General features: G+C 41.0%; 1 protein-coding gene across 4 annotated transcripts in view; it reads right to left on the bottom strand.

Annotated features, from left to right (window-relative positions):
• The window catches only part of LOC110507545 (limbic system associated membrane protein), a 1,153,754-nt gene that overhangs the window by 431,580 nt on the left and 705,545 nt on the right, over nucleotides 1–16,629 (bottom strand). The window contains exon 1 of one of the 4 annotated variants that reach the window (XM_021587595.2): nucleotides 12,674–12,878. The exons of the other annotated variants lie outside the window; for them this stretch is intronic. Within the exon in view, the coding sequence (XP_021443270.1) occupies nucleotides 12,674–12,737 (64 nt within the window). The 5' untranslated portion in view covers nucleotides 12,738–12,878. Of the gene's footprint in view, nucleotides 1–12,673; nucleotides 12,879–16,629 lie in introns of those variants that run through there. 4 annotated transcript variants of the gene reach the window in all.

The raw sequence follows: 16,629 nt of genomic DNA, 5'->3' as shown, positions 1-16,629 counted from the left end.
TTCACAGAACAGAGCAAACGGGCTCTAACCAGAAGAGAAAGAGGAGTGGGAGGCCCCGGTGCACAACTGAGCAAGAGGACAGGTACATTAAAGTGTCTAGTTTGAGAAACAGGCGCCTCACAAGTCCTCAACTGGCAGCATCATTAAATAGTACCCGCAAAACCCCAGTCTCAACGTCAACAGTGAAGAGGCGACTCGGCGATACTGGCCTTCATATTAAAGCATATCGACTGGTTCACTGTCATCGCTGCTTGCGGCATATTCATCATCTGATAATCTACCAATTTCAAATCTCTACAGTCAAATGAATGCTTCCCGGGAAAACATGATGCTAATTTGGCTGCTAAAAGTGACAAAATCCTAATTATAGATCATGATGGAGTCGCATTAGTCTCAGATTCTCATGTTGATTAACAATTCAAAGCCCAGGGTTGCTACTGAGAGTTTCCCATAAACAAGTCAGTAAATTATTCAAGACTGAATTCGTGCTGGCTCATGGTGACACATTTGTTTATTATTTCTGGAAATGTAAGGGGTATCTGCGAAAATGCAAATCTCATTTAAAACAATATCAGCGAGACATGTTTGATCACCAAAGCAAGCTTGACCAGCAAGAAGACAGTGGTAGATGTGGGAAAGATAGCATGATTAAATGTGATAGATTGTCTTTTCTATTTCTCTGGACATACAGTATACATAACAAAGACACGAGAGTCTTTAGAACATGCTTTTTGTTATGTGGTATGAATTTACCCTTTTAATAATGGTAGAAACATGCTTCAACTGACAACAAAAAAAAAATGTCAAGGCTGGTGCTCAAATGAATGACCGCTAATGCACAATGCTTTGTCTTTTACCCAACCATAAGGGCTCATGGTAAAAGCCAAGCACATCATAAGAGAAACTATGGCTGTCTGAAAACGTTACTAGCTGTCAAATCCTTGCTTCCACTGTCCTTGTTCCTCAATCCTTTCAAAATGTATTTGAAATTGAGTAAACAAAAGGAGGCAAGAACTTGAAGGCTAATAACACTTTCAGAAGCAAGCATATTTAAAATCTTAATGCTTGTTTCATACCGTCACCCTAAGTGCTAGGCTTCAATTATTTTTCAAAGTCAGTGCCTCTAGTAATAAACCCCCACCAACCACTCTGGGGTAAGATGCTTGTATATTTTGAGAACGGGAGCTTGGAGTACTCAAGCCGCCAAAGGTGTTCTTTCTTAGTAGATGCACATTGCTCATTGAGGCACTGCAAAGCAGTGGCAAAAATACAGGATGAAAGGGAAAGCGAATGTAACAGCTGACCCTACATGGGGTGGAAGCCTCATTAAGATTGCTGTGATAACTGGGGGAGGAAGAAAAAAAACTGGGCTACTTCTTTATTTTGGATGTGGTTCCAAATGCCTTTTCAAGTCTCTCTCTTTCCCTTTCTCAGGCTCATTTTGGCTCCTGAAGGAGGAATGCTGGGCACGATGTCATCCAAGCTCACCCAGAATTTCCTCACAAACCAATTAAGGATTCCTCCCGTGTTGCTGCTGCCAGCTCTCTGCTCCCTCTCCTCGCTCCCTGTAGGAATGAGCAGGAGCAGGACCGAAGCAGTCATGCCTGGGAAATATAATACATCTTGAATGTGTTACTAGTGGCTGTCATAATGAAGAAATTAAGAACAGACTGCCAAACGCAATGACACAGACTGACGTTGCAGTTCTTAAAAGGATCACCGTGTCAGCATACTGATTAAGAAAGAAAGAGAGATGAACAGCCCATAAGTATTATCAGAAGAAGAATGTCTGTCCTTGAGCGCTCTAACAACAGTACTCTACCAGATGTGTTTATGCACTTGTTATACAGTAATACATCTCACAGATTCTTGATCCTTCTCAGACATACTGCTCTGTTACCTCATATTGTGCTACTTTGATAAACTACCTTGTTTGGAAGACTGTAGATATCTAAAGTCACACCTTCTGGATATATATAGATATTCCTGTTGACGTATGATTGGTAAACACAAACACACGTACCGTACATCTAAACCCGCTGTTCTCTTCACTCCTTAACATTGTCAATAATTTATCTTCAGTTAATTAGCCGACATCACAAAGGGATCATGGGATGGTAAATTACCATGAAAAATAACATTGTTTCATTAATTGATACAGTATCAAGACACCTGAGCAAAAAAAATATATGATTAACAATTCAAAGCCCGGGGTTGCTACTGAGAGTTTCCCATAAATTCAGGTGCTGTGTAGTACCTAGATGTATTTTGGCAAACATAATTATCTTCCTCTGTGTGTAACTGTACATTTCTTATAGTCCAGGTAGGCCTCTGAGCTTCAACAAACAAGGGAAATAGGAGGGGTGCTCAACAACAATGAGAATCATCCAGTGATAGAGCTTACGCAAGAAAAACTTCACAAAAAGGACTAATTCCTGGTAAAAAAGTTGGCACACTCAAAAAACAGGCAGAGATAAATATCTTCTTAACTCAGACTTTATTCTATGATTGGATGTATACAGGTACTGAGGTTTAGCCGTCACATGACTTCTTTATCAGAGATCCTATCACACCCTGACCATAGTTTGCTTTGTATGTTATTATGTTTTGTTTGGTCAGGGTGTGATCTGAGTGGGCATTCTATGTTACATGTCTAGTTTGTCTAGTTCTATGTTTGGCCTGATATGGTTCTCAATCAGAGGCAGGTGTTAGTCGTTGGGATTGGGAACCATATTTAGGTAGCCTGTTTGGTGTTGTGGGTGATTGTTCCTGTCTTTGTGGCACCAGATAGGACTGTTTCGGTTTTTTCACGTTTCTTGTTTTGTAGATTGTTGTACTTTCATCTTGATTAAAGATGTACAAAACTAACCACGCTGCATTTTGGTCCGCCTCTCTTTCACCAGAAGAAAACCGTTACAGATCCATTTTTAATGTCTCACTTCAATGTGTGGACCAGCTTACCACACAGCCCAGGTACCTCTACAATGGCAGTCATTGTGTGTCCCACTTTCCTCTAAGCAATAGTAATCGAATTCCATTAGTGCACTGTGATTTGTTGATTCATTATCGGACTGGAAACAAGATAATGTTCGAGGAAAACAGAGCTTTACAACCAGTTTTCCTACGACTGAACTCAAAAGCGAAAAATGTACTAATTAAAATTACAAAGTGAAATTTCCTCATATTAAATCTCAAATCTCTGGAGGATAGATTCGGCATCCCGATAAACAATAAAATAGAAAACACTCCCTGTTCCACGCATGTCAAACCAACATGCTGTCTGGCTGGTGGAAAAACTGGAAATAGAGCTAAAACTAAAAGCTGTAGGTTTATAACAACTCTCCAAAGCTCAGTCTAAATATTGTGAAACAGAACACTCACCAAGACAGCACTGTCAGTCAATGGTTGTTTCTTATAGTCTATTACGAGGGAAATCGTGGTCTGAAACAGATCCATTCACAATTATAAAGTCAATCTTAATTACGGAGCTTTGGGAAAACAGGTAAGGGTCTGGATTCCAGAGAAGGATGGCGGTGGATATTAAATGGAACATGAGACAAATTGCTTTCATTCAAGGTTCACCACACCCTAACATTTTGTATAATTTTTTATAAATCGAGAGAAAATAATAATATTATGTTTCCGAGCCTATTCTGGAGTACCTGAAGCACATAATTATGTATGCCAGGTGTTGTAGAGAGGACTGGGAAAACAAAGGCTAGGTACATATTACTCCAGGCACCAAACAGAAACATACTGTATGTCCCAAAATATGTGACTGACCGCCTTGATTCGGTCTTATGTAGCAAAATGTGATTTATATTTTTTACATTGGATAAAAGCAGACACAAGGCAAGGGAATATATATATATATATATATATATTCGGAGAGCCTGTTTCTGACCTGCCCTTGACTTTGGTGCAGGGCATATGATGTCCATAGCCTCTTCGTCGCAAAATTCCCTGGTCTTCTCAAAAATATAAGTTTGTCTAGCTGTGTCCAGTCCAGGTGCTGCTTGTACAGGCAGACCATCTATGGGAGGAAGGATGTCAGTGTTACACAGCAGCTGAGTCTGAACACTCCTTGGAGACAACAACAACAGGCTCCAGAGCATTGAAGCTCTAAAACAGGAAATAACAAAACAAATGAGAATACATTATAACCTTGCATAACATCAATTCACCTCCCAAGTTGAGATAAGAAGAATAACTTTATACAATGGAAATTATATTCACCTGAAGTGCTGGTACTGCTTGACCTGTGGCAGCGGCCTGAAGTACAGAGACAAGTGTTGTTGCCAGCCATAGCTTTCTACCAGCACAGTACCATCCCCCAATCCAACCAGCTGTGGGATGTTGACCCCTGTCACAGTGCTGTCCTTCACAAACCTGACAATCTCAGACAAAGTGTTCACTCTGGTCTTTCTGAAGCGAGGCTTGATGAGGTCGAAGCACCAGTCGGAGGCAAACTTGGTGCGGCCTGTGATCAGGAAGTGAAGGTCCAGACCATGGTGGAGCTTGTGCATGGTCCACCAGGCACAATACCAGAGCACAAACATGTTATTTTTCTGGCCACTGCAGTTATCACAACTCAGGTCCACACGTTTCCCCAACTCCGTAGTTGGTGAAGAAATGGTGCATGTAGTTGAGGAATATGCTCCTGCCTTTGCTGGATGACATGGCTTCATCAATCAGGTAGTTGACTTGATGTGGTATTCCTTCACAGCAGACACCAAACAAGCCAGCCTTGCGACAAGTTAAAAAGTAGATGGGACCTGGTTGCATAGGGTCGGAAGGATAGTGCACCTAGAAGGCCAGCATCCCGGAGTCGCCTCTTCACTGTTGACATTGAGACTGGTGTTTTGTGGGTACTATTTAATGAAGCTGCCAGTTGAGGACTTTTGAGGTGACTGTTTCTGAAACTTGACACTCTAATATCCTCTTCCTCTTGCTCAGTTGTGCACTGGGGCCTCCCACTCCTCTTTCTCTTCTGGTTAGAGACAGTTTGCACTGTTCTGTGAAGGGAGAAGTACACAGCGTTGTACGAGATATTACGTTTCTTGGCAATTTCTCACATGGAATAGCCTTAATTTCTCAGAACAAGCATAGACTGATGAGTTTCATAAGAAAGGTCTTTGTTTCTGGCCATTTTGAGCCTGTAATCAAACGCACAAGTGCTGATACTCCAGATACTCAACTAGTCTAAAGAAGGACAGTTTTATTGCTTCTTTAATTGACCAACAGTTTTCAGCTGTGCTAACATAATTGCAAAAGGGTTTTCTAATGATCAATTATCCTTTTAAAATGATAAGCTTGGATTAGCTAACACAACTTGCCATTGGAACACAGGAGTGATGGATGCTGATAATGGGCCTCTCTGTATGCCTACGTAGATATTCCATAACAAACCAGTTGTTTCAAGCTACAATAGTCATTTACAATATTAACAATGTCTACACTGTATTTCTGATCAATTTGATGTTATTTTAATGGACCAAAAAATTGCTTTTCTTTTAAAAACAAGGACATTTCTAAGTGACCCCAAACTGTTGAACGGAAGTGTATGTCCTTAATCAATATAAAGGAGCTGTAATGCATCCTGATGTCTTTGGTTGCTGGTTCAGTAGGGGCCCCAAGAGACAACTGCAGGTCTTGACAGGTGGTCTTGCAGTCAGCAACCATCTTCTGGTAGACAGACTGATCACGTTGAACAAGTGCTTGCTTGGGCCAGCTCTCTTTTTGATGGGAGGCATTAGACCATTCTCCTTGTATGACTGGTGGAGGAGATTCAGGTGTGTTCTACTGATGCTGAAAGACAAATTCCAGATACAAGTATTTTAGCATTATTATACCATAGATAGCCGTAATCACCGTCAGACACACCTGGTTAACTTGATGGGTCATGTAATCATCTGGCGAAGTGGAGTCTTTTGTTTAGACATATAGCTCGCTAGCTAAACAATTAACCATAATCGCAATCTATAGAGTACTAGCAATACAAACAGATTGTCATAGCTAGCTAAAGTTAACCAAATAGGTTCAATGGGAGCTAGTTAGCTAGCTAACATTAGGCTACAACTAGCAATGCAAATGGCTTTCTGAGACAATGTTACTCCACAGATCATACAAGTAATGTTAGCTAGCGAGCCACCCATCTAACGTCAGCTAGCTAACTAACTTGCAATGAACTTGCAATGAAAACAACTTTCTGACAAAATTAGAAACGTATAATATCTGAAACGGCAGCTAGACTCTTACCCGTATACATGGATGAACGCTTCACGGCAGACTGCAACCCCTTTTATTAAATAAGACGTCCTGTGTCGTTTCCGTTTTGTTTGTACAGCTTGCTTGGCCATTGTGTCAAGTCACTCTGGTTCACATCGTCTGATTCATTTTCAGAGTCAGAGAGAGCCAGCATGGTACGATCGTGCTCCTGAAAGAAGTCCTTCACAACTTTTTCCCACTGACCTTTGTCGATAGCGCCTGATAAATTCAGGACAGCAATTTTATTGAGAGCAGTAACAACACATTTTCAGTTCTCCATGGCTAACGTTATTTCTTTAGAAAAAAAGTTCAAACGTTCAAGAAGGCATTTCTGCCCAAATTTTGGGGGGGATAAAAACATTTAAATAGACCTTCAAACGCCTCTCCTGTGAAGTCGTGACTTGCGACATAGTTTCCTGAAACGAGTCACATATGTCCTTTCCCCTGCTAAAACCTAAAGTGCCCGTGTGCATGTAACACACACCAACAACATCCTAATCCAGCCAGACAGCAAACAGCTGGGAAACAACTGCAATTAGCATTGGGTTGATGAAAAATGCAGACGGGTGGCTGAGTAGGCCGGTTATAGAGGTCAGTAATCAGGATCAGACGGGCTTGTTCAAGACAGGCACAGAAGGAGTACTGCTTGCTTCATTACAACAGTGGTACACTACTTCTATACAAGCAAGAAGATGATCCTGGATTTGCATCACTATGAAAGGAAGTAAAACCTCTGAAGTTGGACTTCAAGATGAGATTCAGAAACAGAGATAATATGATATCAGGGACTGGAAGGCAGAGGAATAATAATACTAATAAGAGTCTCCTCATTTTATCTTCATATAGTTATTAGAATACTTTCTATAAACATAAGTAGTACAGTATAGATCTGCTGAATTATGAAGATAAATTGATTTGATTTTTGCATAGGGGTATACTGTATTTTGTCTGCCCTCTACACATTCGTACAGCTTTTCCATTCTCCAACTTCAGCCGTGATGCATACGTCAGTTTCTCTTGTAAGAGAATAAAGTATGTGGATTCCAACCTGCATGATAGTTGTTGTGATTCTAATTGGAATATGAGTACTCCGTAGAGTAGAGAGATACAGCTAGTCTTCCTGAAAGCTTATTGGTTATGATGATACTGAAATCTAATTAGAGTTTACACTTAGAAAGGGATTTTGTATGGATGTTGATTAGAAATGCATTACTTGAATCAACAACAAAGATACGCGAACTGCCAGAAGATGGACTCGTGGAGTTTATAAAAGGCCTCTGCAAATCATGTCGCCACTGCATCCGCCACGCATGCTTTCACTTTGTGAAGGAAATATCAGATAAATGCAAAGTGATAACAATAAAATGTGTTAGTAAGAGAACTAAATGCAGTCAACCCTATCATATATTACACAGGTCTGGGGACATAAAGCCTAAGAAGGTATACAGCAGATTCTTCTCCTGTGCCCACTGGAGGTATTGAAGAGAGTTTAGCGTAAGCTGCTCAATGGAGGTGTTAGCAGTCAATGTTATTCTTCAACAACACAACAAAAAAAAAAGCAAATCAGGGAGAGAAAAATAGATTTATTTGAAAAGGACAAATCATAGACGTGATGCTGGGAGGTAGATGGTTGATGTTCATTCTCCCTGCCCTCAGATTTTCTCCACAGAACAAAGAAACAGGATACTATTTATAACCCCCCACCCTAGCCTGGGGTTAACCAATCAGATGTCCTTGCAGTACAACTGGGCCAATGGCCAAATAACAAGTATCCTGCTCCAGACTCAATGTACAGAACAATGAAAACGTGGCACACGTAGCTCTGAGTTCAGGACTGACATTCCACAGAATCTAAACAGCTGTTGAACTGAAGACCAACTATTTACATTGACAATTCTCTATTGACTATTAATACTCTATTTTGTTTTTAGTACTCTCGTCCTCTGCGTTGTGTATGTATCTTCAAAATATTCTTATAGAGGCAAGCCTGTGCTCTGGAACACCAACAACAACCACACTGAGCACATTGACCTGAAGGGATGAGGAGAGAAGCCTTACCAACAGACACCACGTTTATGGTTAGCGATCCGTGTTTCACCCCAAACTACCAGAGGATCACAGGCACCAGAAGACTTGTACAGGGTACACAGAGATAATTGCAATTGTCCTTGGATGGGGCTCTGAGAAGTGGAGTGTTGCGGACATTAAAGAAGCCGTAATCGAGGTGGCGCGGGGGGAGTATAAAGAATTACAGTTTATTGCTGCGATTCTGCTCTATTGTGTTTTATTCCAGACCCACCTCAGCCCTGTCTCTGTTTCCCTCTCTCCCTCCCTCCCTCTCTCCCTGTGGCCACAGTACAGTATTTACATAATTCCCCAGCTCATATCATCTCAGAGGAACCCCACCACATCCTGCCTACAACCAACCACAGAGAGACATGGTTGGAATTTAGGAAGACCCCCAAAAAACACACAAGTCAATTCAGTTGGATCTGTTTCAATAGGGGGAGTCTGTGGTCTCTCGTGAGGGGGAAAAGCATGAGTCCCCAAAGAGAGATCAACACAGACTCCAGTGAAAGGCCAGGCGAGAGAGAGCATCAATACAAATCTTCTGATTGCATTAATTATTCGGACTGTTTAACTCTCTTTCCAATTCACTTCTGAATGTGTGTGTACCCCCTGTGTGCCTGATATTCTGAAGGTTTATTTAATGGGTATGGGGTAATGTTTCTGAGTTCTCCATCCAACGCTGTATTGGGGTTAATCCCAGAAGCCATTCCAGATTTCAGAATCTAGCATACTCTGTCTTTATCGAAGGATAATTTCACTTGTTTCGAGGCGAGGTCACTATTTTCCTTAGAATAAGCATATTTCACAATCGTTTTCCTCCCAGGAACCTAGTGTGAATTGATCACCACATGAAAGGCAATTATTTGTATTACCGGAAAAATAGGAAATAAATAAAATTCTATCCACAGTTATCCAACTCCATTTCTGCTATGCCATCTCTGGATAATTGACAAAAGTCATTTTTCCTCAGAAAAGTTTAACAGCATCAACACCATTAAACAACTCTGTACCTCAAGGTTCCTAATTCTTCCCATCAGAAAAGGATGAACCAAAAAAACTAAGAAAGAAAATGGAAGGCACAAAGCCAGACTGCTGTTTTCTTTCTCGTATTTCAACTGCAAAGTCATGTCTTTTTTCAACATACAGTATGTAAGGGAACAATCCACTACTGGATATGATGTGCTATGAAAGCCCCAAATAGTACATGTGCTCTATGAAGAGAAAATACAGTACATGTGCTCTATGAAGAGAAAATACAGTACATGTGCTCTATGAAGAGAAAATACAGTACATGTGCTCTATGAAGAGCAAATACAGTACATGTGCTCTATGAAGAGCAAATACAGTACATGTGCTCTATGAAGAGCAAATACAGTACATATGCTCTATGAAGAGAACATACAGTACATGTGCTCTATGAAGAGCAAATACAGTACATGTGCTCTATAAGGAGGAAATACAGTACATGTGATCTATGAAGAGCAAAAACAGTGCATGTGCTCTATAAGGAGGAAATACAGTACATGTGCTCGATGAAGAGCAAATACAGTACATGTGCTCTATGAAGAGAAAATACAGTACATGTGCAATATGAAGAGCAAATACAGTACATGTGCTATATAAGGAGGAAATACAGTACATGTGATCTATGAAGAGCAAAAACAGTGCATGTGCTCTATAAGGAGGAAATACAGTACATGTGCTCTATGAAGAGCAAATACAGTACATGTGCTCTATGAAGAGCAAATACAGTACATATGCTCTATGAAGAGCACATACAGTACATGTGCTCTATGAAGAGAAAATACAGTACATGTGCTCTATAAGGAGGAAATACAGTACATGTGATCTATGAAGAGCAAAAACAGTGCATGTGCTCTATAAGGAGGAAATACAGTACATGTGCTCTATGAAGAGCAAATACAGTACATGTGCTCTATGAAGAGCAAATACAGTACATATGCTATATGAAGAGAACATACAGTACATGTGCTCTATGAAGAGAAAATACAGTACATGTGCTCTATGAAGAGCAAATACAGTACATGTGCTCTATGAAGAGCAAATACAGTACATGTGCTCTATGAAGAGCAAATACAGTACATGTGCTCTATGAAGAGCAAATACAGTACATGTGCTCTATGAAGAGCAAATACAGTACATGTGCTCTATGAAGAGCAAATACAGTACATGTGCAATATGAAGAGCAAATACAGTACATGTGCTCTATGAAGGGCAAATACAGTACATGTGCTCTATGAAGAGAAAATACAGTACATGTGCTTTATAAGGAACAAATACAGTACATGTGCTCTATGAAGAGCAAATACATGTGCTCTATGAAGAGAAAGTACAGTACATGTGCTCTATGAAGAGAAAATACAGTACATGTGCTCTATGAAGAGAAAATACAGTACATGTGCTCTATGAAGAGAAAATACAGTACATGTGATCTATGAAGAGAAAATACAGTACATGTGCTCTATGAAGCAGCCATACTAAATACTTTACATTCTCCTGACTTCAATAGTGATCTATGGTGCAGTTTCATTACTAGTTAACCATGTTGGCTGTACTGCACTCAGAAGAGGCTCCATCTCTAAAGATAAATTAACAGTGGGCATTTAGAGCAGCATGCTGCCCTGCCTACACAAATTCATTTAACATATGAGCATTATGTTAATACAACAAGGGTCATTTAAAGTTAGATGAAGAGGAAAAGTGAGCCAGCGAGGAGGACCAGACATGGTCGAGGCCACCAACCTGTGACACCGCCCCTAGGCGTGAGACATGGCCAGACTGGTTAAGCATACAGGGTTCTGTTGGAGATCAAAGTGAAAATGCTGCTGTGTCTCTCCTGCTGTGGTTCCATGTAAATAGACCTTGGCAGGGCTCTCCTGACTTTTACAAGTTGAAAAATGGAGTCGCACACAAAGAAATATAGGAGCACAATGAAAAATATTTGAGATATTAAAGTTAGAATCTTACATTTTTCTAGGTGCACTGTGGATCCTAAATAAAAAGCCCTGCTAGTGTATATTAGGAAGACCTCATACGACATCCCCTGGCAGTTGTCTATAACACACATTCTGCTGTCATGATAAGGCTAAATCATGCATTGCATTTCATAGAGAATATATTAGACATTAACATAAATTAGAGCTGGAAGCCCCTAGTGTTGTTGACCTGGAGGTTGTGGTTTCATTCAAAACCATTTCCTAATTAAGCCCCATTGAGTTGTTTATTGACTACTGTGCTGGATTTCACAGCTCACCATAAATGCACACACAACTCCTTTAGAATCAGACAATTAACAAACTACTTCAATAGTCATGTCACAATGGAAATCCTTTACCAAATTAGAATAAGTCTGCACACAGGGGTCCTTGGGTACATGGTCATCATCAGGAACACCCAAAAGAACACTGAACCTCTTGGCAACAGCATAAAAAAAGGAGTTGGACTGAGAGCCAAAAGGTAGTTGGTTCAAATCCTGTGCAGGCCAACCCTCAAATTTGCTATATTAGTGTTAGTAGTGGGATGCTGCCATGAGGGCATCAGGCATAAGGTACTTTAGCCAAGCTTGTTACCTGTCTGATCCTACAGTGAGATCTCCCAACAAAGTAGAAAGTTTAGTAGGCTGCAGTGACATCTTCGAAAGCTACTAAAATAAGCCAGACATGATGAGTGTCATCCGTTCTATAACCACAAAGGGGGGCACAGAACAATATAGCGACATGATTCAAACTCGGCAGGGACATCACAGACAAGTCACTTCAGAAATAATTTAATAACTGGTGGCTATAGCAATGTCCTATGAACTCTCGCCACTGAATGTCCCCCCCCCCCCCCCCCCCCCCCCCTCCACACACACTTTGAATCGTGTTGGTGTCATCTCCAAGTACTTTTCAATATATTCTCCTCTGCGTGTGTGTAAGTGAAGCCTACTTCTATACGTGTGCGTAAATACAGTAGTTGTGTCAATCGAAGAGCAATGGATAGGCAACGATGAACGTCATTAATATAGGGGATAAATAAGTCGTAGAAGACACCAGAGGTAGCCAGCCGATCAAAGATGCAAAAGCATCCGTACACTAGTTATGTCAATCTAAGAGCAATATATAGGCAAGGAAGAACGTAATAAATATAGGGGCTAAATAATAAGTCGTAGAAGACACCAGAGGTAGCCAGCCGATCAACGCTGCAAAAGCAGCGGCTCGGCAGGCGTAGGTACATACAAATAATTCCTCTGTAACTCCAAACTGAAAAGAGGAATGTGACTGGTAATCTAAAGCAACACAATTATATAAAAAATGAACTAGAACACAACCCGTACCTTGAAATCCAAAGAAGAAAAAGAACCCTGGTATCCAAATTGTGTATATCCAGAAGGAATTCATGTTGTCCTAGTCAGCTCCAAAACCTTTCCTCTCTTGCAATAATTTCGTGAGCAGGCAGTATCGTTTTTTGGTAGATATTATGCTCAGAGGGCGTATAGCACCAACGCTGTGTCCTAATGCTGCAGAGCACTATAACTACAACTCAAGTGCTCGAGCGCTAAACGCATCCTTTTTGCAATCACTTCAGCACGTGCCTGTCCCGGTCGTCATTGCCACCTAGTGGATAAGCAAGTACCTAGAAAAACACCAGTTGGACATCGTCTTCTGATTATTGATGAGGATAAGGACTCACGCTGCACGGCTGAGTAACCGTCCGGCCTTTGTTCCAACTGTGTTAATTGTGCAATGGAATTGATATTTCAGCAAGCTTTATGGATCGACAGCCTGTCATCTAGAATAGCATTCTAAAACATTTATTTCACATCTGACATATTCTAATGATTGTGTTTCTCACTGTCTATATCCATGTACATGCTTCCATTATCTATATTCCCTGTTAACACCACTGTAGCTACTCCAGCCATAACCTTCAGATCTCTCTGATGCATAGGCTACTATAAAACCAATAAAAAAAATCAGGACAAATGCACACAATTACAGTTATTTCAGCAACTTAATCCAGATTGATTCTCTCATTAAATGTGATATGCAATCTGTGATAACAATACCATTATTTCCTAAATAAAGTCCCAGAACCCATGCTGGTTGAAAGAGATCTCTAGCTACGTACTATGAACCCTTCAACACCTCCACAGCCACGCAGCAGTCCTCAAGAGAGGTGCAACCTTTGGCTACGCTCTGTAAACCAATGACAAAGGTCCTCTGTACCGCATGAGGTGTGTCCCTACCAGAGGTGAGGCTTGGCAGAGGACCTCTCTTGAAGATAGCAGCATGGAAATCTATGGAATACTAATAGTGACATGTGGTAAGAGAGCTTCATTCAGTCTGCAGGCAAGGTGGGTGCGGGCTGTTGGTAAAGACACTCTATTCCTCTCTCTGCCAGCCAAACACTGTCCTCTCATCTACTGTTTTACATGTCCACAACTGACATCAAGGCTAATACAGACAAAACCTGCAAATTCATTCAGTGTGGCAACCCTGTATTTTTTGTGATAAAGCATTGTTTTTTCTTACTGAATCGTACTAGATTTGATTGTGATAGCAATGAAAGCAGATGCTGCCTGAACATGCCATTGTATTCCTGCTTCTAAAGCTCAGTCTCCTCTTGTAAGCCCTGGTGAGCTACATGACTGGTGTTGCTGAATTGAATTATGCTCAGATCTTAGTCATTTGTTAAGTATGAATGCCAAAGACATTACAGCTTCAATAATTGAAAAGAAAAACAAAAGTGGCTCATGAGGATGTCTGGATGTGATGTTTAACACACCTTATTGAATATTGAATTACCCTTGTTCTCCACCTGTTCTCCACCACCATGTGAACCACAAGCTTTTCATTATGAAATGTTCTGCTAGAGAACCCTTGTGTCTACACCAATCACATTCAAAGCTGAATAGTATTTAAGTTACTGTCTGATATAGTACTCAATGAGATCCCTGCAGTTTAGACACCATCCCATTAGATTGTATTTACGAGCAGCATGTACTGTAAGAGCAACTGGCCAAGGACTGCAGTCAGTTGTCATAATGTTCTCAGTTGTCAGTGCAAATGATTTATTTCAACAAAACCTCTCATGTGTAGGCTCTCTCTATGACTTTGTCATTTCATTGGGATATTTAATTGAAGACATGCAGGTCGCAGTGAACAACCATGAGGTCACCACAGCTTGCTGTTGAGGGCTTCTATAGCCCATAGAAATGCATTGACATTTATTTATTTTTATAAATGGCAAAAAAAGAAAGTGAAAAAATAAATTAGAAGGGATAAGGTGTCTATTCTTTAACTAGGAAATATAAGAAAGCTCAGGAAATACAGTACATATATCTTTTGGGACACATATTTGACCCCTCATTTTTGTTGGCACAAAACTACCTCCATCCTTCCATTCGTTTGTATGGTTACCTTCAAACGAGTACCATGGCATTTGTGAGGGTCATAGAGCAAAATGCAGAACACCATCCTGTTCGTGAGTGTCTCCGCTTTCCACAGTGGGGACATATTAGTTTGTTCGGACGCTACAGACAGAAGTTGGCACATCAGCGTTACAGACTTCAGGCCAAACCGTTCAGACGCTACAGACAGAAGTTGGCACATCAACGTTACAGACTTCAGGCCAAACCGTTCAGACGCTACAGACAGAAGTTGGCACATCAGCGTTACAGACTTCAGACCAAACCATTCGGACGCTACAGACAGAAGTTGGCACATCAACGTTACAGACTTCAGGCCAAACCGTTCAGACGCTACAGACAGAAGTTGGCACATCAGCGTTACAGACTTCAGGCCAAACCGTTCAGACGCTACAGACAGAAGTTGGCACATCAGTGTTACAGACTTCAGGACAAACCATTCGGACGCTACAGACAGAAGTTGGCACATCAACGTTACAGACTTCAGGCCAAACCGTTCAGACGCTACACACAGAAGTTGGCACATCAGCGTTACAGACTTCAGGCCAAACCGTTCAGACGCTACAGACAGAAGTTGGCACATCAGTGTTACAGACTTCAGGACAAACCATTCGGACGCTACAGATAGAAGTTGGCACATCAGTGTTACAGACTTCAGGACAAACCGTTCGGACGCTACAGACAGAAGTTGGCACATCAGTGTTACAGACTTCAGGACAAACCGTTCGGACGCTACAGACAGAAGTTGGCACATCAGTGTTACAGACTTCAGGACAAACCGTTCGGACGCTAGGAAAAGAAGTTGGCACATCAGCGTTACCGATTTCAGGCCAAACCATTCGGACGCTACAGACGTTTTCGTGAGAAGACTGATTTTCAGGATGTCTCATAGTCTGACAAACACCGCTGTAGCTCAGCACCTTCCACCACAGATGCAGAAGGCTGACATAGGTGGATAAGGTGGATTGAGACGCAGCCCATGAAAAGCCCCAGATATCTCTAGTTTAAAATTTTGATGGGGATTTTTATATTATGTTACTTAGATTCACACACAGGTGCGTCAATAGACTCTCAAGGATTCAGAAGTAACGGTAAGGTCCTTAAGAGTACATCTTGGGCTAATATAGTGGCAGTTTTAAAAAGCTACTGTCACAGTTTTTTTTATATCGTATGTACTGTTGTTTGGAAGAAAGCAAATTTTGAAAACTGTAATCGAAATACCCAAACCTTGAGAACTAAAAATAATCTGTCATGATGGGGACAATCTCAAAAACGCAGGACAATATTTGCTATCCCCTACCACAATTACCCCTAAGGCCGTGGACACACCGAGCTGTATAAACACAGATGGACAAGTGTAGACGAGCTGCATCTGTCAAAAGACAACCCATTTGTGTGTTTTTTTGTTGGAAATCATCCCATTGTCAATGGATGACTGCCATTGAAAAAGTATTAGCTCCATCTGAAATTGTCAGACACAAAATCCTAAAGAGTCTACGGATATTCCTATCGTGGTTTGCATTTTTCATGGCTGGACCCCAATTCAATTATGAACTTTTTTGTCCCTCCACATTTCTTTCATTCACAACAATACAGACAGGCTCAGTGTGACTAACACGTGAATGCAATTTGAGTGGCAACTATTTGAGGGTGTGTGAACAAAGTGCTTGGAATTGTGGGAGACCACTCATAGTGCAGGGGTACTCAGATCTTACCCTGGAGGTCCAGAGTATAGCTGGTTTTCTGTTCTACCTGATAATTAATTGTACACACCTGGTGTCCCAGGTCTAAATCCCGGATTAGAGGGGAAGAATAAAAAAAAAATAGTGGAACTGGCTTCAAAAGGTACAGATTAGAATTCG

This window comes from Oncorhynchus mykiss, chromosome 27 (assembly GCF_013265735.2).
Source record: "Oncorhynchus mykiss isolate Arlee chromosome 27, USDA_OmykA_1.1, whole genome shotgun sequence".
Lineage (NCBI taxonomy): Eukaryota > Metazoa > Chordata > Actinopteri > Salmoniformes > Salmonidae > Oncorhynchus > Oncorhynchus mykiss.
The sequence above is the reverse complement of the archived record's forward strand: the minus strand, read 5'-3'. Positions and strand labels throughout refer to the sequence as shown.